The sequence below is a fragment of the Rhinoraja longicauda genome, chromosome 11, assembly GCF_053455715.1.
Source record: "Rhinoraja longicauda isolate Sanriku21f chromosome 11, sRhiLon1.1, whole genome shotgun sequence".
In the NCBI taxonomy this organism is placed as follows: Eukaryota; Metazoa; Chordata; class Chondrichthyes; order Rajiformes; family Arhynchobatidae; genus Rhinoraja; species Rhinoraja longicauda.
This window is the reverse complement of record NC_135963.1, coordinates 59,107,915-59,132,365: the sequence shown is the minus strand read 5'-3', so window position 1 is coordinate 59,132,365 and position 24,451 is coordinate 59,107,915. Positions and strand designations below refer to the sequence as shown.

General features: G+C 39.7%; 1 protein-coding gene across 5 annotated transcripts in view; it reads left to right on the top strand.

Annotated features, from left to right (window-relative positions):
- The window catches only part of camsap2a (calmodulin regulated spectrin-associated protein family, member 2a), a 127,988-nt gene extending 103,850 nt beyond the window's left edge, over positions 1–24,138 (top strand). For all 5 annotated transcript variants that reach the window (XM_078407823.1, XM_078407820.1, XM_078407824.1 and 2 more), the window contains 5 exons: positions 9,935–10,152; positions 10,645–10,717; positions 12,160–12,275; positions 13,764–13,882; positions 14,305–24,138. In XM_078407823.1, the coding sequence (XP_078263949.1) occupies positions 9,935–10,152; positions 10,645–10,717; positions 12,160–12,275; positions 13,764–13,882; positions 14,305–14,607 (829 nt within the window). In that variant the 3' untranslated portion in view covers positions 14,608–24,138. The remainder of the gene's footprint in view (positions 1–9,934; positions 10,153–10,644; positions 10,718–12,159; positions 12,276–13,763; positions 13,883–14,304) is intronic.
- Positions 24,139–24,451: the final 313 nt, after the last annotated feature.

The following is a 24,451-nucleotide window of genomic DNA, read 5'->3' as shown; positions in this document are numbered from 1 at the left end:
TTCAGACTGAATGGCGTCCAGCATTTTGTGAATAAATACCTTCGATTTGTACCAGCATCTGCAGTTATTTTCTTATACAAACTGAAATTGTTAGTCTTTTAAAAAAAAATCTGCTGAAGGCCTAATGCTACAAACAATCCTTTATAATCCTAACTAATAACATTTTTTTTTAAATTAAGGAGACTTTTTTCTTCGGAGCTGTTATGTTTCAGTCTTTATTCTATTAACTGATTTAACTGCGTAATGCGCTGCACTTGTAATCAGGAGTAATCGTGTTTGTTGTAGTTCTGATCCATTAAATCTATTTTCTACAATGTTTCACCTGTTGATGATACAAGAATGGAGAACTATATTCTGAAGTCCCATAGGTTTTAGAAGCAGAATTAGACCATTCAAGTCTATTCCGCCATTCAATCATGGCTGATCTATCTTTCCCTATCAACTCCATTCTCCTGCCTCCTCATAACACCTGATACCCATACTAGTCAAGAATCATAGAAACAACAAGCCCACAATTTCAGTTTAACATAGAAAATAGGCGCAGGAGGAGGCCATTTGGCCCTTCGAGCCAGCACTGCCATTCATTGTGATCATGGCTGATCATCCACAATCAGTAACCTGTGCCTGCCTTCTCCCCATATCCCTTGATTCCACCAGCCCCCAGAGCTCTATCTAACTCTCTTTTAAATTCATCCATTGAATTGGTCTCCACTGCCTTCTGTGGCAGAGAATTCCACAAATTCACAACTCTCTGGGTGAAAAAGTTTCTTCTCACCTCAGTTTTAAATGGCCTCGCCTTTATTCTTAGACTGTGACTCCTGGTTCTGGACTCCCCCAACATTGGGAACATTTTTCCTGCATCTAGCTTGTCTAGGTGTTTTATATTTTTATATGTCTCTGTGAGATCCCCTCTCATCCTTCTAAACTCCAGTGAATACAAGCCCAGTCTTTCCAATCTTTCCTCCTATGACAGTCCCCCCATCCCAGGGATCAATCTTGTGAACCTACTCTGCAATGCCTCAATTACAAGGATGTCCTTCCTCAAATTAGGAGACCAAAACTGCACACAATACTCCAGATGTGGTCTTACCAGGGCCCAATACAATTGCAGAAGAACCTCTTTACTCCTATACTCGAATCCTTTCGTTATGAAGGCTAACATTCCATTAGCGTTCTTCACTGCCTGCTTTACCTGCATTTACTTTCAGTGACTGGTGTACAAGGACACCCAGGTCTCGTTGCACTTCCCCTTTACCTAATCTGACACCATTGAGATAATAATCTGCCTCCTTGTTTTTGCCACCAAAGTGGATAACCTCACATTTATCTACATTATACTGCATCTGCCACACATCTGCCCACTCACTCAACCTGTGCAAGTCACCCTGCAACCTCCTAACATTCTTTTCGCAGTTCACACTGCCACCCAGCTTTGTGTCATCTGCAAACTTGCTAGTATTACTTCTAATTCCATCATCCAGATCATTAATATATATTGTAAATAGTTGCGGCCCCAGCACCGTGCCTTGCGGCACTCCACTCGCCACTGCCTGCCATTCTGGAAAGGACCCGTTCATTCCTACTCTTTGCTTCCTGTCTGCCAACCAATTCTCTATCCATGTCAATACCCTACCCCCAATACCATGTGCTCTAATTTTGCTCACCAATCTCCCATGTGGAACCTTATCAAAGGCTTTCTGAAAGTCTAGATACACTACATCCACTGGCTCTCCGTCATCCATTTTACTTGTCACATCCTCAAAAAATTCCAAAAGATTAGTCAAGCAGGATTTCCCCTTCATAAATCCATGCTGACTTGGACCAATCTTTTTACTGCTATCCAAATGCGCCGTTATTACCTCTTTAATAATTGACTCCAGCATCTTCCCCACCACCGATGTCAGGCTAACTGGTCTGTAATTCCCCGTTTTCTCTCTCACTCCTTTCTTGAAAAGTGGGATAACGACTTCCGGTTGAACGAGCCACGAGATGGCAGATTAGGGTAAGAGCTCCCGACATTTTGAGTTAATATTTACCCACTACAACTCGAATATTTCCAAAACTTTTGTTGCAGTTTCATAAATATTGTGGGTCAGGATTGTGCCTAGAGGAAAGAGTAAAAAGTCGACGCGGATGGAGTTTTTCGATGGTGAGGGGGAAGGGGCCTAGCCGAGCCTCCTCAGCTAGCAGTGCAAGGGAGGACGATGATAAGCAAATGCACCCAGATAAGGAACGAGAGAGAGCGGACCTCAGCCTCATATTGAAAGAGTTGAGAGAGTTTAGAAAGGACAATAGTGAGCAGCTGAACGGAATTCGGGAAGAAATTATTAAGACGAACACCAGAATCGGGGAGGCGGAAGAGAGGATTGACGCGGCTGAAAACAGGCTACAGGTGGCAGAGGACGTGGTGACGGAGCTGCTGCAACTCCAAATATACCTAGATGCCAAATTGACGGATATATCCGAATTCATGGAGTTAAAGAGGGAGCAGAGGAGAACTCCCCATCAATGGTGGATTTTGTGGAAAATTTGTTGCGGGAAGGACTGGGGCTCCCGGCCGCCTTTAAACTATGGGTAGAGAGAGCGCACCGAGCTCTGATGTCGAAGCCGCCCGGGGATGCCCGACCGAGGTCCATGGTGGCCAAGTTGTCAAGTTACAGGATGAAAGAGGAGCTGCTTAGACTGGCCTGGCAGAATAGAGGATTTCAATACCTCGAGAAGAGAGTTAACCTGGATCACGATTATGCGCCAGATGTGTTAAAAAAAACGGAGGGAATACACCGAAGCGAAAAGAATCCTGAAGGAGAAGAAAATCAGATTTCAAACTCCATTTCCGGCCAAGTTAAGAGTTTTCTACCAGGAGGGAACAGTGGTATATGGATCGGCGGAGGAGGCGACGGAGGATATGGCGAAGAGGGGACTCCCGGTGTCGGTCATCAAACACCCGGAGTCCCTTTTGGAGCGGATCCAGCATCTCACTTGGCGTAGTGCCGGGAGACCGGGGAACCGGGAGAGAACGGTCAGGAAAGTGGATTTCAAGGAAAAGTTACGGGCAAGATAATAGGATACAGTGCTAGACATAAAGAAAGCTAGACGTGAAAAGTTAGAGCGGCTGCAAGTGGAACTGAAACAACTGGAACAAAACCATAAGGATACAAATGATCAAAACATCCGAGAACTACTTGTGAAGAAGAAGAATGAAATAAATGATATTTATACAAAAGATATAGAAAAAAAGTTGATTTTTGTAAAACAGAAATATTATGATGGGGGAGGAAAAGCCAGTAAATTATTAGCCTATAAACTAAAAAAACAACAGGCAGAGAATACAATTCATAAAATAAAACACCCTGTAACTAATTTTACACACTATAAATTGAAGGAAATACAAAATTGTTTTGATATATATTTCAAAAGATTATATTTACAACCTCAAATCAGTGAGGAGAAAATGGAGGATTTCTTTAAGGAGATTCATTTGCCAAAATTGACCAGTGAACAGAGTAAGTCCCTTGTAGCTGAAATAACAGAGAAAGAAGTTAGGTCTGCTATAGTACATCTTAAACCAAATAAGGCCCCGGGCCCAGACGGGTTCCCTTCAGAATGGTACCGGGTAATGGTGGACTCATTGGTCCCTACGTTACAACGTACTTTCAATTGGGTTCTCAAAGAGAACGTAATACCCCCCTCCTGGAAGGAGGCAGTAATCTCATTGATTCCGAAAGAGGGAAAAGATAAATCTGTATGCAGTAATTTTAGGCCAGTGAGCGTACTCAACCAGGATCACAAAATTTTTACTCACATACTAGCCAAACGATTAGAGTGTTTGCTACCACAAATTATTAGCCTGGATCAGACAGGGTTTGTTCGAGGGAGACAAACCCAAGACAACATTAGAAGGACATTGCACATAATTGACCACATAACAAAATTTAACTTAGAAGCAGTCCTAGTGGGGTTAGATGCTGAAAATTGGTCTTTTTTGCTTAGAGCTTAGAGCTTTAGATAGATTTGGATTTCACAATACTTTTATTAAAACAATACAGGCTCTTTATGATAGCCCAAGTGCAAGAATTAAAATTAACGGAGTAATTTCAAAACCATTTTTGCTAGAAAGAGGAACAAGACAGGGATGTCCAATCAGCCCCCTTTTATTTGCGGTTTTTATCGAACCTTTGAGTCAGTGGATTATCCAGAATAATAATAGCAAAGGAATAGTAATGAAAGGAGGGGAACAAAAGATTTCCTTATTTGCCGATGACATATTGGTGTATTTGTCAGACCCTGAACAGTCTTTGTTACAGTTATTTTATGTTTTGGAACAATATGGATCCTTCTCTGGCTATAAGTTAAATGTTATAAAAACACAAATTCTTAGTTTCAAATATAGCCCCTCAGTAAAAGTAAGGGAAAAGTTTAACTTGAGGTGGGATGCTGAATCCATGAGATATCTGGGAATAAACATTCCAATAGATCTGACTAAACTGCGCTTGCTTAACTACCTCCCATTGAACAATAAGATCAGGGAAGACATTAGGACAATAGACAATAGACAATAGACAATAGGTGCAGGAGTAGGCCATTCAGCCCTTCGAGCCAGCACCGCCATTCAATGCGATCATGGCTGATCACTCTCAATCAGTACCCCGTTCCTGCCTTCTCCCCATACCCCCTCACTCCGCTATCCTTAAGAGCTCTATCCAGCTCTCTCTTGAAAGCATCCAACGAACTGGCCTCCACTGCCTTCTGAGGCAGAGAATTCCACACCTTCACCACCCTCTGACTGAAAAAGTTCTTCCTCATCTCCGTTCTAAATGGCCTACCCCTTATTCTCAAACTGTGGCCCCTTGTTCTGGACTCCCCCAACATTGGGAACATGTTATCTGCCTCTAATGTGTCCAATCCCCTAATTATCTTATATGTTTCAATAAGATCCCCCCTCATCCTTCTAAATTCCAGTGTATACAAGCCCAATCGCTCCAGCCTTCCCGCCATTCCGGGAATTAACCTAGTGAACCTACGCTGCACGCCCTCCATAGCAAGAATATCCTTCCTCAAATTTGGAGACCAAAACTGCACACAGTACTCCAGGTGCGGTCTCACCAGGGCCCGGTACAACTGTAGAAGGACCTCTTTGCTCCTATACTCAACTCCTCTTGTTACGAAGGCCAACATTCCATTGGCTTTCTTCACTGCCTGCTGAACCTGCATGCTTCCTTTCATTGACTGATGCACTAGGACACCCAGATCTCGTTGAACTCCCCCTCCTCCTAACTTGACACCATTCAGATAATAATCTGCCTTTCTATTCTTACTTCCAAAGTGAGGTGGGACCTAATACCTTATCTTAATTTGGGATCTCCTATTGAATCGGTCAAAATGGTTATGTTACCGAGGCTGTTGTATCTCTTTCAATCACTTCCACTAGATATATCAGACCAACAATTTCAAGAATGGGATAAACAAATCTCGAGGTATATTTGGCAGGGACAAAGACCAAGAATCAGATACCAGGGGTTACAACTGACCAAAAATAAAGGTGGGGTTGCACTCCCGTGCTTGAAAGACTATTATGCAGCTGCTCAGCTGAGAACATTAATTTATTTGTGCAACCCCGACTATTGTGCTAGATGGAAGGAGATTGAGATTGCTATAACAGGGGAATTTCCGATTCAGGCTGCAATCGGAGATAAGGAGTTAACAAATAAGTTAATTAATTTGGGAAACTCATGGATTCAATTATCACTTAGGATATGGAATAAGGTCGTTACCCAAAATCATCTGAGGGATGCTGTGAAGGTTTTGAGATGGTGCACGTTTGATCCAGATTTTGTACCAAAAAGACAGGACACTAGTTTTAAAAGATGGAGTTCTCAAGGTTTGACATCATATTGCACATTTTTACATAAGGGGTCTATGAACAGCTTTGAGAATCTGAAGAGGCAATTTGGTTTGAATAATGATGATTTCTATAGATACCTTCAAATTCGCCATTATATAGATCAAATACAAAAGGAATGTGCAGAAGTAAAATGGGATAATAATTTGTTAAATGTATTTATTGATGCTTACCATGGAGGCTCAAAACAGAAAACCATCTCAAAGTTATACAAAGGTTTACGGCAGAGAAAAGGCAGAGAACATACTCACTGTATGTAAAACAGAAATGGGAAAGGGAAGGTAATCTGGTTCTAAAGGAAGAAACCTTGGAGAGCTTATGCGAGATACAATGGAAAACTTCAAGTTCAAATGTTTGGCGGGTGTTTTGCTGGAAAACCCTTATTAGGTTTTTTATTACACCAGTTCAAAAAAGGCATTACACAAATTCTTCTTTATGCTGGCGACAATGTGGGTGCCTTGAGGCAAACCATTTTCACATATTTTGGTCTTGTGTATCAGTGATCCCATTTTGGCAGGAGATTCATAAAGTTTTACAAAAAGTTTTTTATATGGATATTCCATTTAAATTTGAGTTTTTATATTTTGGTGCTTTACCAGTACAAAATGCTCCTATTAAAGATAAGTATCTTTTCCAGATCTTAAGTGCTGCCAGCAGGAAAGCTATTACTAGGAAGTGGTTGAAACCTGGAAAACCTAATGTGGATGACTGGATTAACATTGTATATGATATTTTTATAATGGAAAGGATAACTTTTGCTTTAAGATTGCAACAGGGAATATTTTTGAAAAGGTGGGAAAAATGGATGTTGTACATCATGCCCGTACGGCCATCATTCGTTTAAAGCGGATCTTTGTATCCTACTTCCGTGTCCTATCTCATTTTCCTTGATTTCATACCGCTCCAGAAGTAGTGATGAAATATTATAGAGGTATACCCCAAATGTTGGTGTTAGTTGTTTTTGTTTTTGTGTGTAGTTAAGTTTTGGATATGATCAAATGTCCAGTAAGCCATTACCCATCCTTGTAGTGCTTCCAATACCTGTGATATGCTTTATTTTGGGATATGCAGTATTTGTTAACTAAGGAGGGTTTAAGGTGAATGAGAATGTGTATCATTGCGGAATGTATGGAACTGGAAAATCAAAATAAAAATAGAATTATTTTAAAAAAGAAAAGGAAAAAAAAAAAGAAAAGAAAAAGAAAAGTGGGATAACATTAGCTACCCTCCAATCCACAGGAACTGATCCTGAATCTATAGAACATTGGAAAATGATCACCAATGCTTCCACGATTTCTAGAGCCACCTCCTTGAGCCACCTCCTGGGATGCAGACCATCAGGGCCTGGGGATTTATCAGCCTTCAGTCCAATCAGTGTACCCAACACTATTTCTCGCCTAATGCTAATTTCTTTCAGTTCCTCTGTCTCCCTTGATCCTCTGTCCTCTAGTACATCTGGGAGATTGTTTGTGTCTTCCTCAGTGAAGACAGATCCAAAGTACCTGTTCAACTCTTCTGCCATTTCCTTGTTCCACATAATAATTTCACCTGTTTCTGCCTTCAAGGGACCCACATTTGTCTTTACTAATCTTTTTCTCTTAACATACCTAAAGAAGCTTTTACTATCCTTCTTTATATTCTTGGCCAGCTTCCCCTCGTATTTCATCTTTTAAGCCCGTATTGCCCTTTTTGTTACCTTCTGTTGTCCTTTGAATGTTTCCCAATCCTCTGGCTTCCCGCTACTCTTTGCTATGTTATACATATTTTCTTTTAGTTTTATTCCATCCCTAACTTCCCTTGTCAGCCACGGTTGCCTCTTACTCCCCTTAGAATCTTTCTTCTTCTTTGGATGAAATGATCCTGCATCTTCTGGATTATGTCCAGAAATTCCTGCCATTGCTGTTCCACCGTTATTCCTGTTAGGATCCCTTTCCAGTCTACCTTGGCAAGCTCTTCTCTCATGCCTTCATAGTCCCCTTTGTTCAACTGCAACACGGACACTTCTGATTTAACCTTCTCTCTCTCAAATTGCAGATTAAAACTAATTGTATTATGGTCACTTCCTCCTAGTGGTTCCTTTACCTTGTTCCCGTATTAAATCTGGTTCATTGGACAACACTAAATCCAGAATTGCCTTTTCTCTGGTAGGCTCCATTACAAGCTGCTCTAAGAATCCATCTCGGAGGCACTCTACAAACTCCCTTTCTTGGGGTCCAGAACCAACCTGATTTCCCCAGTCTACCTGCATAATGAAATCCCCCATCACCACAGTGGCATTACTTTTGTTACATGCCAGTATTAACTCCTGCTGCTACTTACACCATATATTCAGACTACTGTTTGGGGATCTGTAGATAACTCCCAATTGTGTCTTCTTACCGTTACAATTCCTCAACTCTATCCACAGTGACTCTACATCGCCAGTCCCGATGTCACCTCTCGCAAGGGACTGAATTTCATCCCTCACCAACAGAGCTACCCCACCTCCTCTGCCCACCTGCCTGTCCTTTCTATAGGACGTATAACCGTGAATATTCAGTTCCCAGTCCCGATCCTCCTGCAGCCACGTCTCTGTAATCCCCACAATGTCATATCTACCAATCTCTAACTGAGCCTCAAGCTCATCCACTTTACCTCTTATACTTCGCGCATTCATATATAATACTTTTAATCCATTACTCATCTCATCTTTCACATCGATTCCTATTACACTTGGCCATACTCTCCTATCCGTTCGTGAGCTTTCTGTCCCATTAATTCTCGGATCTTTCTTAACTTTTCCTATACTCTCTTTCCTTTTAACTCCATCCTTGTCTATTCCATTTGACCCCCTCCCCCCCACACTATTTAGTTTAAAACCACCCGTGTAGCAGTGGCAAACCTGCCTGCCAGAATGCTGGTGCCCACCTGTGGAGGTGAAACCCGTCCCTTTTGTAGAAATATATCAATCTCCACCTTAAAAATATCTATTGGCTTGGCATCCAGTCTTCTGTGGCAATGAATTCCATAGATTTGCCACCCTTTCACTAAGGAAATTCCTTCTCATCTCCTTTCTAAAGATACGTCCTTTTATTCTGAGGCTGTGGCTTCCAATATTAGAAACACCCTCTCCACATCCACTCTGTACAGGCCTTTCACTATTCGTCGTTTCAATGAGGTCCCCCCCTACTGAACACAATGGATGGACCTGGCAAGGGGAGGCCATCTCAGGAGATTCTGACCTGTCATTAATCACCACAGTGTAGACTTCAGCACATCTTATTTCTGATTCAGAAGGATCATATCTCCAGGCTGACCCATCATTTAGCAATGAAAGATTGATGTACTTTTGGAAGTGACACCTTCGTGTGTGATGCAAAACAAAGTTGTATCTGATTTCTTGGGTATTTGACCCCTTAATCATTTCCCAGGGAAGGCAGAGAGTTAATCTGTACAGATTAACAGTGTGATCCCACAACACAACATGATATTTTTGAACTGCCGACTGTAAACCTTATCGCTGATTAGGAGCATTCATGTTGGCTGCTGTGTTTCCTTGCTTGACAAGTTGCCTCAGTTCAGATGTATGTCATTGGTTGTGAAGCACTTTGAAATCAAAACATAAAAGACTGCAGATGCTGGAATCTTGAGCAGAAGTGCTGGAGAAACTCAGCGGGTCAGGCAACATCTGTAGAGGAAATGGACAGATGATAGTTTAGGTCGGGACCCTTCTTCAGATCGATCTGTCACTGGTCTGTTGGTAGAGATCAGTAGACCAGGCAACATCTACTCCACTGCAAAACATCTCCACTATGCCCCCCTTTGAAAATGTTCACTCTCCAACAGGAGCTCTATGAGACCCTAACTCATCACTCCCTCTCTGAGATCAGTCTGAAGAAGGGTCCCTACCTGAAAGCTTATCTGTCCATTTGCTTTTTCAGATGATGCCTGTCCCACTGAGTTCGTCCAGCAATTTATTTTCATCACGTTGAAGTCACAGGGTTCAGATGAATATACTTACTAATGTGAGAACATTGTGCCTTGAATTCCACACAGACTCAAAGCAGAAGAAGAGCGACAAAAGAAGGAAGATGAACGGTCACGAAGAGACTTCATTAAACAAGAGTTTCTCAGGAAAAAGCAGTTGAAACTAATGAGCGACATGGATAACGTGATCAAGCCTCGTCCCACCAGCCTGAAACTGAAAAAGGCCCGTCCAAGATCTTTTCGAGAAGATTCATCAAGTCCACGAACGCCTGTCAGATCATCAGCAGGTAACTAACAGCTTGGTAAAAGGGCTTTGTTTCTTTGAAGATTCTGCCATTTGTAAAACATTTTTCGTAGTATCATTGATTGAGGAATGTAGAAACATGATCGGAACAGCTCTAAATGCACAGTGGGTAAAATTGTAAAAATGCGTTTTGCATTCAACCACTATCTTCTGTTTGTGCACACGCACACACACACACTCTCTCTGTGTTTCTCTCTCTTTCTCAGTTTCTTCCCCCATTCCCCCCCCCCCCAACTACCCCACCATCAATACCCATCAATATTGGTCTCGTATTTCACAGAAAACAGTAGAAAGTACTTTAAAGGAGAGCATTAATTTGTTGCTTAGATATTTTATCTTTGTATACATTCATATCTGCTCACAAAATGCTGGAGTAACTCAGCAGGTCAGGCAGCATCTCAGGAGAGAAGGAATGGGCGATGTTTCGGGTCGAGACCCTTCTTCAGACTGCTCATATCTGCTCATTGTTTTCCAGTCTCCTGTCTGTCTCTGGCATCATTGAACACTGCAGATGCTGATAGTGTACGTTCAGGAAAGAAATCTCCCAGGTAAGACTAAACATACTGGACACAATGCTTTCGTGTTGGGTCGGCTGTTTACTATCATATTCAGGAATCAGGTCTGAATAGCTCTGTGGAATCAAGTCACCTTTGTCCTAATTTGCCACTTGTATCTTGACATTTGATTTTGCTTGATTCATGGTTCTTCTGATGGTTCTTCGAACTGTTTCACTGTGATAATATTAAGTAAATGTTTGCTTTTACTTAGCAAAGAAATAAATTGACTTGGTCAAGTATAAATGTTTTATTATTTAGATCATTACATTGAAATAAAGAGTTGTGAAAGAACATTTGTGGAACAAGTAAAGTATATGATGTCACTTTCTTTTACACAAAGACAGCCATATTACTACTCGCATTCACTCAAAAAAGTAAGTTTGAAAGATATCTTAAATTCTGGGAAGCGGATCACTATCAGGTCAAACAGTTGGAATTTTACAAAAATTAACACCAAAGTGCTTGTGTCATTTGACACTGATATCCATGCAGGGCAATTTGTACATATTTTTAAAATACACAGTCTCTGGAGGACATAGCCAACATTTTGGATCAGGACCCTTCTTCAGATATACATCTCATCTCGTTCTCCACAGCCTTGTAGGTGATAGCATTTTCAGTTGTTCATTCGGGTTCTTTTTACATAGACACTGCATCGTTCACACTTTTGTCTGTTGTAGACCTCTTCAGATGTTAAGAGGTGCTTCGCTTATCTCCCCTCCAATCCATAACTTAATCCATGTCTCTTGGCTTTGAACCTTGCTGTTGGGAGAAATGGATCCTTCCCACCACCCCGCCCTGACTAAGTATTATAATTTTATTTATGGCAATTTAAAATTTTCTGCTGTTATTTTCTCCCTTTCTTATTTAAAGAGCCCAGGGTACATTTTATCTGTGCTTGTGATTTGAGTTACATTTTCTCTTTTTTCTCTTTTTTCTCTAATTGACAACTAGTGAAGCAACTTGGATACAGAAAACAACAGTTTTAAAAGTGCAATTAGTCATCTGACTCTAAACATCCACTTGTTATATTAAGGTGGTTCACAATATCAATATAATCACATGACTGCCCTTAAGGGAAATAATTTGTGTTGACTACATTAGAATGCTGATTTCCTGGTAAGATGTATACTTAACAAAGCATCTTAAAAATACAGCAATCTGCAGAAAAAATCAATATATTGTTTCAACCTTGCAACCTACCCCAGTAAGAATAAAGACTGTGCAAAATGTATTGTAATATTTACTATGCTTGATCATTGTTTAATTAACTGAACCCATTACAATGGCGAAAGGAATAAAGGATAACAGTAATCTAGAAGACTTGATTATTTTTCCTGCAGTGGGATAACTACCAATGGGATATGATGTACTGGATAGTTAAACCATGCGATGAAAATTTAAGATTTTTCTTTTCCTAATTAAACATCTAGGACAGAATCAGTGGATGGATTTATATCATCGGGTTGTTCTGCCAATCGGAATGGTGAAAAAGACTGGGAGAATGACTCAACAACTTCTTCAGTTGCTTCTGCAACGGAGTATACAGGTAGAATTCTTGGTAATATTTTTGCAGCCTTTTACTTTTATTTGCTCAACAATCATTGTGAATTTTCACAAAATTGTAGAGAATGAACATCACAGGATATCGAACAGTCGAAGTCCAGCCAAATCTGGTCATAAACCACACTGTACAATTAGACGAACAAAGGACATTGCCATCCTCACAAGATGGTGCAGCCCAAAACTGGTGGAACTATTGCTAAAGTATCATTGCCCCTTGTCATGAACTAGAAGTACAAAGTGGAACACCATCTCTGCCACCTTCTCAGATCCCCCACAACCCATTTCCCAGTCTTCAAACATATTAAAGCACCATTGTAGAAGCAGCTGACTGCACTGAATACAGAAACAGATTGAGAATGATCAGCCATGATCACATTGAATGGTGGTGCTGGCTCGAAGGGCTGAATGGCTTACTCCTGCGCCTATTGTCTATTGTCTAAACTATCATCCCTGATAGTATACTGGCTCTGACACGTGATCCAGAACCAGATACATATGTAGCTGAAGATAGACACAAAAAGCTGGAGTAACTCAGTGAGACAGGCAGCATCTCTGGAGAGAAGGAATGGGTAACGTTTCGGGTCGAGACCCTTCTTCAGACCTGCAATATCACCCATTCCTTCTCTCCAGAGATGCTGCTTGGCCCGCTGAGTTACTCCAGCTTTTTATGTCTATCTTTGGTTTAAACCAGCATCTGCAGTTCCTTCCTATACATATGTAGCTGACCAGTATTAGTATAGTTACATATCTACAGGACAGTGTGCAATGTTATCGGCATTCGTTCTGCCCACAAAAGGACAAATTCAGTCGGGCCAGTTCCCACCCCATCGATCTGCTCCTCTTATCAGCAGAGTGATATATGATGTGGCTGGCAGTCCAGTCAAGCTGAGCTTACCAGTCACCAAAGCTCAAACTTAGTTTGATCTCCTTCAGGATCATTTCAGTGCAATCCTCATGAAGACCTTGGTCCAAATATATATATATATATAATCAGTCTGCATTCTAGAAAAGAGGGAAGAGTAATGAGAGATTTCCATTAAGATCAAGACAGATTTGACCTAGTTAGCATCATGTTGTGTTATTTCTCCAGCCTTCAATGATGACAGATGTAGGGATATGCCTTCATGATTGAACATTGTTCATTCCCGTATATGTGCCACGCGATTACCATCTTTTTAAAACAAACATCCTAATCATTTGCTCTTTACATTCAACTAACATTGTCAAAATCCCCTTGCTTATACTAGGGTGTTTGATGGTGTGAGGGAGAGAAATGGTTAACATTGATCAGAAGTACTGACTGGAATGGTACTTTTATCCAATCAATATGCGGTGCTGGCTCGAAGGGTTGAATGGCCTACTCCTGCACCTATTTCCTTTAATCCTCGCATTAAGTCATCAATTTCCATAACATAAGAAGACATTTGATTTTGTTCTCTTGGTGTATGAATTTGTTTATTTATGTTTGCAGGACCAAAATTATACAAAGAACCCTGTGGAAAATCTAACAAACACATAATTCAGAATGCAATTTCCCACTGCTGTTTAGCTGGAAAAGTCAATGAAAATCAGAAGAGCAAAATACTTGCGGTAAGATTGTAATTTCCAATTTCACATCTGAAATGCTGAAGCTGGATTATGTTTGCACAGTATAAGAGCAGTTATTTTTATATCCCCCATATTGAATCTTCCATAATCATGAAAAATCAGTGGTTTTACTGAGGAAATGAAAAATACAATGATAGGCTAAAGTTTACTTTTTCTCAGAATTTATCTTTTCAGCTTTGCTCAATCTGTTTTTACATACAGACTTCCTTATGAATTGAAAATCTTCAAAATACATCACCTGTGCCATTTTAGTTATTGCATGCATAATGTGAGGACAGCACCCATTTAGCACAATGACCCTTGCTCTGTGACTCCAGACTGTGACTCTAAAAGTCAATCAATATATTTGTAGTATATTCAATAAAGCTTACAGTAATTTATTACCGTTTATTTTGTATTTTTAGGAAATGGAAAATTCTGAAGCCAATAACTTTTTGATCCTTTTCCGCGATGCCGGTTGCCAATTCCGTTCACTCTACACTTACAATACTGAAAACGAAGAAATCACTAAGTTGGCAGGAATAGGACCTAAAAACATTGTAAGGAAAATGATTGAGGCACTCTACAAATACAACTCTGATCGCAAGCAATTTAGTCGCATGCCTGTCAAATCATTGTCTGCCTGTGTGGATGCAATTATCATCCATGGCCATCTGTGGCAGCATAAAAGACCTAGCACTCCCAAAAGCCTCATGCCAAGATCATAGTGAGGACAACCATCACAAAAATAGTAATGGCATTAAGCAATTGCACTTCATCGTAACTGCCTGAGGACAGGGGACTTTCTAGTGGCCCAGAGCATTCCTGATGTTTGTAAATTTAAGCTGTCCAGTACAAACAATGGAAACTGGACACCAAACTTCGCTTTCAATATGCACAACTGGAATGTATAGGTTAAGGTTCTTAGAAGGACATCACTGTTACAATTAAAGGTAAAATGATTCATTGTGAAACTTTTTTTAGCTTTATCATGCTTGTAGTTTTCTATTTGACAATTTGTAACATCACTGCCATAACTTGTCCTCTGGTACACTGGAGAATCATTAATCTGAATGATACGTATTTAAACTAGTAATAGTTCTTTTGCCGTGTTACTTTTTTTAATGTTGTTACAACTGTCATACAATTTGGCTCATGTTTTAAAGGGGAGGTCTTTGATATCATTCAGACTTTAATGTTTGATGTTCTTCAGTATTAACCATTTCTGCATTAAGGGGCTGATGTCGGCAGTTTAGTGCAAAGGTGCTATGTCGCATTGATTTACTTAAATACAAAGCTATTGGCCCGATACGAATTTTTCCAGAATATATATTTGAAGCAGGTTTTATAACAGTATTACAAGTTAACCCAGGTTTACAGTGTTAGAAGTACAGCATCATTGACGTGACAAGATTGAAAATTTTCTTCTGTTGCATGCAACAAAGCCATGTGAACTCACATTAACTCCATTGACTTCAGTGGAACCTAATTTCAGTGGTGGAGTATTACATGCAGACTCTACTATATAGTTATATGGGGTAAATTTCCAAACCTGTGCTTTAAAGCTATGGCAAGAATCTGTAAAATTCCAGCGTAAAGTAGCAATTTCAGTGCTTCTGCTACAGATGTGCACAATAGTACTGCTACAAGGGAATGGTGTTTGCTTGCTGCTTCTGCTGTTTTACTTGGTTTTAACAGTTACATGGTTTCCTGTATATACAGAAGGGATGGTGATAGTTATTGTACTGTGAGTAATGGATAGAAGTAGAGGCTAAAATCGAAGACCAGACCAGTCATAATGACGCTCGACAGTGAGACAAAGTAAGATGACTGGAAAAGAAATAGTGGAAATGGTAAAGGAAGTAGTTTTTAATTGTTTTAATTCATGGTTAGACAAGTAGTTAGACAAATGAGCCTATATGTCTTTATTATATGGTATAAAACTAACAACATTCCCATCTCTTGAGGACCCATTCCATTTATGAATCACATGCATTAAGTTTTGCATTGAGATTAATTTCAGTAATTTATTGCGTACCACATATGTGGAAGGTCTCACATTGTGGTGACAATTCATATGCCATTCCAAAGTAAAAACAAAATGCTGGAAATAATCAGCAGATCAGGCTGCTGTTGTGGGAAGAAGAAACAGAGTCAATCTTTTAGGTTGAAGACTCTTCGCCAGAAAAATCATGGGTCATCACCTGAAACATGGACTCTTTTCTTTCCACACACACACAAGCTGCCTGAGCTTGTGAGTATTTCCACTGTTTTCTGTTTATATTTTAGATTATTTATTTTACATTTCTTGCATCTGCAGTTTTCTTGATGTTCTCGTGCCATTCCAAATTGCTGTTATTGTACCATCGTGAACGGATGACTCCAGAATATTGTGGACTATTAATTTATAACTACGTGTATGCTCCATATTCCTGAAAAAAGCTACTTCTATGTTTTTTTTGACTGGTGAATGGATGCACACAACTCTTCTCACACCCATGCCACCAGCCAAAGATAATTCTCACTGCATTTTCTTCAGCCAATATAATTTTCACTTTACCACCTACATTCCTCACTGACTGTTTGTCATGTCCATCCAGTACAATTGTTATCGTGAAGCTGCTTTCTCAACGTACTTTCTCAGTGTTCTCAAAACTGAACCCATTGTACGAAATTTGATATTTAATGCTGTTCTTAAATTTCTATTTTTATTTTGAAAGGCAGAGTAATCAGTTATTGAGGCTTTCAGATTTTTCGTTTGCTTTGTTGAGATATCAATCTTCAGAATTCTCAGTATGTTCCTCTCCGTTATTTACCTTGCCACCTTCTTTTCTTTCTGTATCTCAACCCAACCTGATGATGATCCTTTAAATTTCTCATACTGTTTTTTACAGCTGAGATGTTTTCAGATCTTGGTTTATTTCATACTACCCCACACACCTCTTATTCCTTTCAACTGACTGTTTGTTCTATTTTCCTCCTTCCTTTAATCGCCTTGCTATGGCGTACAACTCTCCCAGCCTGCCCCTTACCCTCACTATATCTCTCCCTGTCCGTCTGTTCTCTGCCCATAATGCAGGCACCCTTTGCCTAATTTCCTTACATCTCTGTGTTTGATCATCGTCCCGCTCTCTTTCACTCTGATTGTATTTAGAATTTGACTAAGAAGTACAAGTGACGGTATCTTGGCTGAATTGATTTTAAAATATTCTCATTGCAGATTTTCTGTGTGATTTTATGTGCCTTTAATCTTTTAAAGTTTTAGAATTGCTTGAAGAAGTTATGATTTGCTCACTCTTGCCTGAAAACTCACTTCTTTCTGCTTTTGCATTTGCCATGGTCAAGCTATTCCTGTCCCATATAAGGTATTTTGTGATAATCTGCTCACTCACATGTATCAGTATTGCTGCTTAGAATGATGGAAAGTTTATTCCAATGTTTAATTCTTGAAAAGCTGAATACCTTTTTGGTCTTTCAGTAGTTCATTGGACCACCATAGGAATCTTATTCTGACGGGTATACATTTTCATACATTAATTTTGTTTAGTTTGCTTTATTTGGCTTGCTTGGTCTCGGCTTTGATCTTTGAGTACGATTTCAATCTCCTGCCTTCCTATTAGATTTTTGACTTTTCTGCAAATTACTTGAGCACATCCTTGTTGCACTGTCTGCATGTACATGGAATTATTACAAACAATTATTTTAGGATTAGTACAAAAGTGAAAGTGCTGTAATTGTACAAGTATAATAGAATTCTAGACTGAACTCCACGGTGGAGTTCACCATTTGGTCTGTTCAATTGTTGAAATAGTTTGTTTTACATATTTAAGTTCTCAATGCCAGAAGTTCCGAGCAATTCAATTGCTTATTGCTGTTTTTGTCTAATTTTACATTGCCTATCCTTCTCTTTCCTAAATGCCCATTATCCTGCAGTTATCCATTTTGACAACCACATCAGTAAAATCAACCATCTCTAAAATAATATTTTAATGTGTATTAACCAAGAAGTGAACGTTAAAAGTTTGAATTAAATGCTCCAATACCTCAAGTATAATTTTTAGAATGAAAATATAAAAGCCCACTTAGCGAGATAAGTTGGGAGCCTAGATGATAGATTTTAGTAACAAATAATGTTTCTAAAAATATTTTTTTTACCTGGAAGCCACATCTGCACAATGAGGTGATTGGAGAGTATGTGAAATTTTTAATTTGTGTTAATGTGATTCGAGCTACATTTTGTAATGCTGTGATTACAATTGCATAGAAAGTTCAGCTGTTGGCATTTCCAACTCACTGCAGTCTTCCATTTCCAGCATTTTTGTAGTTGTTTGGCTCAGTTTTAATCTGTCACGCACACAAAGTAACTTGCAGGTGCTCGGAGAGCACTGGTTATTTTCCAGCTGCCTATCTTTGTTTGAAACCACGAGTAGATAGACTGGGTGGGCAGGTGTGCAAGCAACAATTTTAGAGCTGCTATCGTGTACAACCTATTTAAAAATCTAGTTTAGTTTAGAGATACAGCATGAAAACAGGCCCTTCGGCCCACCGAGTCCGCGCCAACCAGAGATTACCCATTCACTGGTTCTATCCTGCAAACTAGGGACTATTTACAGAAACCTATTAACCTACAAACCTGCAAGTCTATGGAATGTGGGAGGAAACTGGAGCACCTGGAAAAAACCTATGCGGTCACAGGGAGAATGGACAAATTCCATTCAGACAGCACTAGCAGTCAGGTTCAAACCACTGTGCTGCCCAAAAATACACTGACAATATTGAACTTCCGTCACCTACAACGGGACCCCACCACTGGCCATATCTTCCCATCCCCTCCCCTTTCTGCTTTCCGCAGAGACCGTTCCCTCCGTAACTCCCTGGTCCACTCGTCCCTTCCTACCCAAACCACCCCATCCCCGGGCACTTTCCCCTGCAACCGCACGAGATGCAACACCTGTCCCTTTACCTCCCCCCTTAACTCCATCCAAGGACCCAAACAGTCTTTCCAGGTGAGACAGAGGTTCACCTGCACCTCCTCCAACCTCATCTATTGCATCCGCTGCTCCAGATGTCAACCTATTTACATCGGCGAAACCAAACGCAGGCTCGGCGATCGCTTCGCTCAACACCTGCGCTCGGTCTGCGTTAACCAATCTGATCTCCCGGTGGCCGAGCACTTCAACTCCCCCTCCCATTCCCAGTCTGACCTTTCTATCATGGGCCTCCTCCAGTGCCATAGTGAGGCCCACCAGAAATTGGAGGAACAGCACCTCATATTTCGCCTGGGCAGCTTGCAGCCCAGTAGTATGAACATCGACTTCTCCAACTTTAGATAGTTCCTCTGTCCCTCTCTTCCCCTCCCCCTTCCCAGATCTCCCTCTATCTTCCTGTCTCCACCTATATCCTTCCTTTGTCCCGCCCCCCTGACTCAGTCTGAAGAAGGGTCTCGACCCGAAACGTCGCCCATTCCTTCTCTCCTGAGATGCTGCCTGACCTGCTGAGTTACTCCAGCATTTTGTGAATAAATACCTTCGATTTGTACCAGCATCTGCAGTTATTTTCTTATATTGAACTTGAGGGTTTTTCAGAAATTCATTCTACCTTTTAAATAATAAATGCATTGCTTTTCCCAAGGGCAACAAGGAAAGGAATAATAATGGGACAAATCAAAGTTCTTACATTTGGCATCCGAGTAAAATTTGCCACCATGTTTGGCTTTGATGCCCTTTTTAATACATATTTGTTTCCAAGTGTCATACTATTAAAGGATATGAATAAAGACTAGTTTCAGAACTGATCACAAAAGGAAAGTTGTGTTGAGCTGCATTATTCAATCTCTGAAAGGCAGGAACATGGTCTCCAAACCATCACTTCCTACATTTAATATCCAAGACAATATTTGTCTGTCCATGCATAGTTATAAACTCGAAATACGTTGGGTTCATGATGTCTGTAACAGTAAGAGAAATCTCTGAAACATTCCGTGATCATTTTAATGATTTTCTGTGGAGATTTCCTCGGAACTTTTAGAAAGGGACATTAGGTTGAAGGGACAATTTTCACACCAGTGTAACTTGTATACGGTTTAGAGTGGTACATTTCCCCAAAATATAGGTTACGGCATCAGCTGGGTTGTCATTTGGTTCTCAATGTTGCCTCATGTGTTAGAACTCTTGATCACTTTTTTTCCAAACCTTACGATCTGAGCGGCAAGTTTTCCCTGACTGCAGATACTAGTTTAAAAAGAAAGATACAAAGTGCTGGAGTAACTCAGCAGGTCAGGCAGCATCTCAGATACTCTAGCACTTTGTCTTTTTCTTTTTTCGCCAGACTGAACTGTGGAAATATGCTGGATATTTTATATTTAGCCTATTCCCACTCCCCCCAAATAAACAAAAAGGAGTGATTCATACATGTGGTGTGACATAATTTACAATAACTGACAATTTATTTGCTTACAATTGCTTTAATCTTTCACCTAATGTTATTCCATTTGTTTTTCTGCAAACATTATGGTTTCAGCTGGCACATTCTGATTTTACTCCGACCCTCACCCTAACTTTGGAAAGGCCACAGTGGTTTGAGGACAAAACAAAGATACATTTCTTGCTGCATTATTTTCTAGTTCCTTATTTCCTACATTAATTTAAATCATGTATAAACAAGTTATACAGCGTGGAAACAGGCCCGGCAGACCAACTTGCCCACTCCGACCAACATGTCGCATCTACACTAGTCCCACCTGCCTGCGTTTGGCACATATCCCTCTAAACCTGGCCTATCCATGTACCCATCTAAATGTTTCTTAAAGGGCCTGTCCCACTTAGGCGATTTTAAGGCGACTAGGCTGTTGCCGACAGTTCGCCGGGGTGTTGCGGGCATGATCGTGAGGAGTCTTCAAAGAATCGTAGTGGATCTCGGCGCGTCGCTGAGAAATGAATTGAAATTTCTCGGCGACAGCTGGCTTGTCGCCAGGTATCGTTGCTTATTGCGGGCGCTGTCGCATGCTGTCCCCAGGTTTGCTAGGTTGTCGCGGATGCATTTAGAAGCACGTAATATTAAATTAAGTAAAGTCATTTGAAGAGACCATGAAATACTTGTGTTTAACCAATTTATTTACCGTCAGGACATTTGACAGGTAGATTGGAGGCGACAGTTTGACGGTCAAGTAAGCGTAGGAATTTTGCGATGTTTATGGCCATCAGCGATTACTTTTAAAGTAGGCTCCCAACCCAGAAATGCATCTCCCGTACATTGTCATAGAATGCTCACACTCGCACAAAAATCCATTCAGCCACGTTCAAAATTAAATTTCTTAAAATCGCCTAAGTGGGACAGGCCCTTAAAAGTTGCGATAGTCCCTGCCTCAACTACCTCCTCCGACAGCTCACTCCATACACCCACCACCCTTTGTATAACAAAAAGTTACCCATCAGGTTCCTATTAAATCTTTCACCCCTCACCTTAAACTTATATCCTCTAGTTCTTGATTCCCCTACGCTGGGCAAGAGACTCTGTGCATTTACCCGATCTATTCCTCTGTCGATTTTGTATACTTCTGTAAGATCACCCCTCATCCTCCTGTGCTCCAATGAATAGAGTCCTAGCCTGCACAACCTCTCCCTATAGCTCAGGCCCTAGAGTCCTGGCAACATTTTCGTAAATCTTCTCTGCACCCTTTCCAGCTTGACAAAATTCTTTCCTTTAACGTGGTGCCCAAAATGGAACACAAAACTCTAAATGTGGCCTCACCAACTTCTTATATAGCTGCATCATGACCCTCCCAAATTCTATACTTAATACTCTGACCGATGAAGGCCAAAGTGCTGAAAGCCTTTTTGACCACCCTATTTACCTGCAACGCCACTTAGTTTCAAGGAACCAGGTCCCTCTGTTCTACAACACTCCCGGAACCGTACCATTCAGTGTAGGCCCTTCCCACGTTGAACTTCCCAAAATGCAACACCTCACATTTCTCTGTATTAAACTTCGGCAACCATTCCTTAGCCCACCTGCCCAATCGATCAAGATCCTGCTGCAATTTTTGACAACCATCTTTACCATCTGCAATACCACCCACTTTTGTGTAATCTGCAAACTTGTAATGTCTTTTGGTTATTTTTAAAATCCAGCTTAAAAACTGCAGTTCTAGTGATTTAATATCTGTTTTTTCTTTCAACTGTTGGATTTTGTCTGGCATTGATTTCTGTTTTTTTTCTATCATATAAATAACATTTATAACAGAAATTAAAAAATGAAGATATTAAATTAACTAACTTAGTATTATTTAACAAAGGGCAAGGTTGTGATACATTTAACGAAGCGAATGAAGAGTATTATCAAAATTGCAGCGTCAATGAAAATTTAACTAGGGCTTAATATTTGCACAATGTCAATTCTAATTACATTTCCACAAATGTTTCTTTTGTGTAGAAGTAGTTGCATGTTGGTAGAAATAGAAAATCTGTTTGTGTTTCTTTATAATTATGTTCTATACTACGTAATCTGATGCCAATAAGTTACCATTAATTTCAGAATGTTGTCCACCAGTAAGTGAAGACCTTCAGGTGAAGAAATATACACTGATTCGTGCATTGATACTTTGTCAGCCAAATCTCTGGTTTGCTATATGAAGCATTGTAAAATTGCTTACTGCATGTGTTCAGCGCAGTTGTGGCAATGGTTCTAGTGGGGGGGATTTTTTAAATGTTCTCCAGGTAGAGTGTGTGATCTAAGTTTTCATGGTATTGATTATTCTCCTACCCCATACACTTTGCTTGACCATTGCATTCATAATCAACTTGACTGCCAGATAAAATGCTGGACATACGATGTTTTATCAGCTGGTGATTTCTCTTCTATTTGCACAGAAGCTTCAGATTCTTTGTATATGACATTAATATCCAAAACATTTTGAATACTTAAATATAATTTATGCATTCATTTTTGTATTTTCCTTAACTATATACAAAACCCTAGTTATGGACTGCAACATTAGTAACTGAGAATCTCATTTAAATTTGTAAATTGCAATAGTTTGCATGTTACCAATGTTGAGGTTATATATGATGTATTGATTTGTGGAGCTGAGCATGTACACAACCAATATTCAAATCAGCCACATTTGGCAAGTTAATCTTATTGTTCCAGACCCATTAAAAAAATCTTGAATAGCAACTGTTTTTAAAATAATAATTACTACCGTGAATCAAATTTGATTAATACTTTGAAAACTGAATGAAATAATTATTTAAAAATCATGAAATACATGCGTAAACAAGGCAGGTTAGAAAATCTAATAATTTATGTTCCTTCACTCGTCTAACTTTGCACTTCCTTTTGGGTGACATTTTCAGTATTTTTTAATATGTTAGCAGCAGTTGCAAATAACCTTCTCTTGGATGGTTAAGCCAAAATCTTTCAATTACTGGGACCAGAGGTATTCAGAGTTATTTCAAGATGTCTCCTCTTTTGATATCTGTGCATCATTTTGCAATCTGGTTGTTAATGCATATGTGCAATAATGTATAGTTTCACTATTGTCCAGTATTAAACAAGCCTCTTTCAAAAGTCACTTTCTTTTCAAAATCTAGGTGTCCAAACTAAAAAGCTACAGGGGTTAGGAGCAATGAAGGACAATGGGGCAGGTCTTTGTATTGCTACTGCAGTTCCCTCATATTTGATCATTATTGTACTTGAAGGATGCTTGCGCAGTGTGTTCACAAACCATAATTAGTCACTTTTAATTTAATATCATTTTATTTTTTGAATTATGGTTGAGAAGAGGAATGGAAAGAGATATATGTTCGTGTCATTGGACTTATAGCTTTTCTTATGGTTACAGTTATTATTGGAAAGGCTCATTTGGGGATTGTGTGGTGTTCCATCCCGTCAGCTACATTGGTGCTTTCATCATGACTATATTTATAGAAAATAAAATATACTTGTTTCTCCATGAAAGTAATTTTGCCTGTCATTTGGTTACTGAAACATTCCTGGTTTTTCTCTGGAGTTTTATCTCAGTTGACTGTTTCAGAAAATGTTGGCTGTTTAAAGCCAGAATGAACTAATAATCTTTTCTTAGTCTTCGTTGCTAAATGTACAATATGTTCTATGTTGAAACCTCAGAATCTGTCCACTTTAATAGAGCTCTGCTTCAATTTATCGGATGCTGTGCTGTCTAATTCTGTCATGCCATCATTTAGTTTGCTAGATACTAGTACTGTGGAATACTTTTTTTCATCGAATAAAGTAAATAAAGCATGACACTTTGAAGATTATTTGGTCTTGTTTGGAGAACATATGTTATGACTATGGGATATTCTGAACAATACACTTCACTTTTATGTTTCCCTTCATTTTGTATTTCCAAATCTAAAAATATTCATTTAATTTCTCAGCTAAATTTCAAGTTAGTATTGTAACATAAATAATTTTCTAATTCTCCCTTTCAAATTCGCCTCATTTGCCATATCTTTGCGTTAATCTACCTTTAAAGCTGCAGCAGGTAGGGGTGTCATTGTTCTGTTCCTGGTGCATATTACAATTATACACTCTTGACTTGACTCTTCAAAA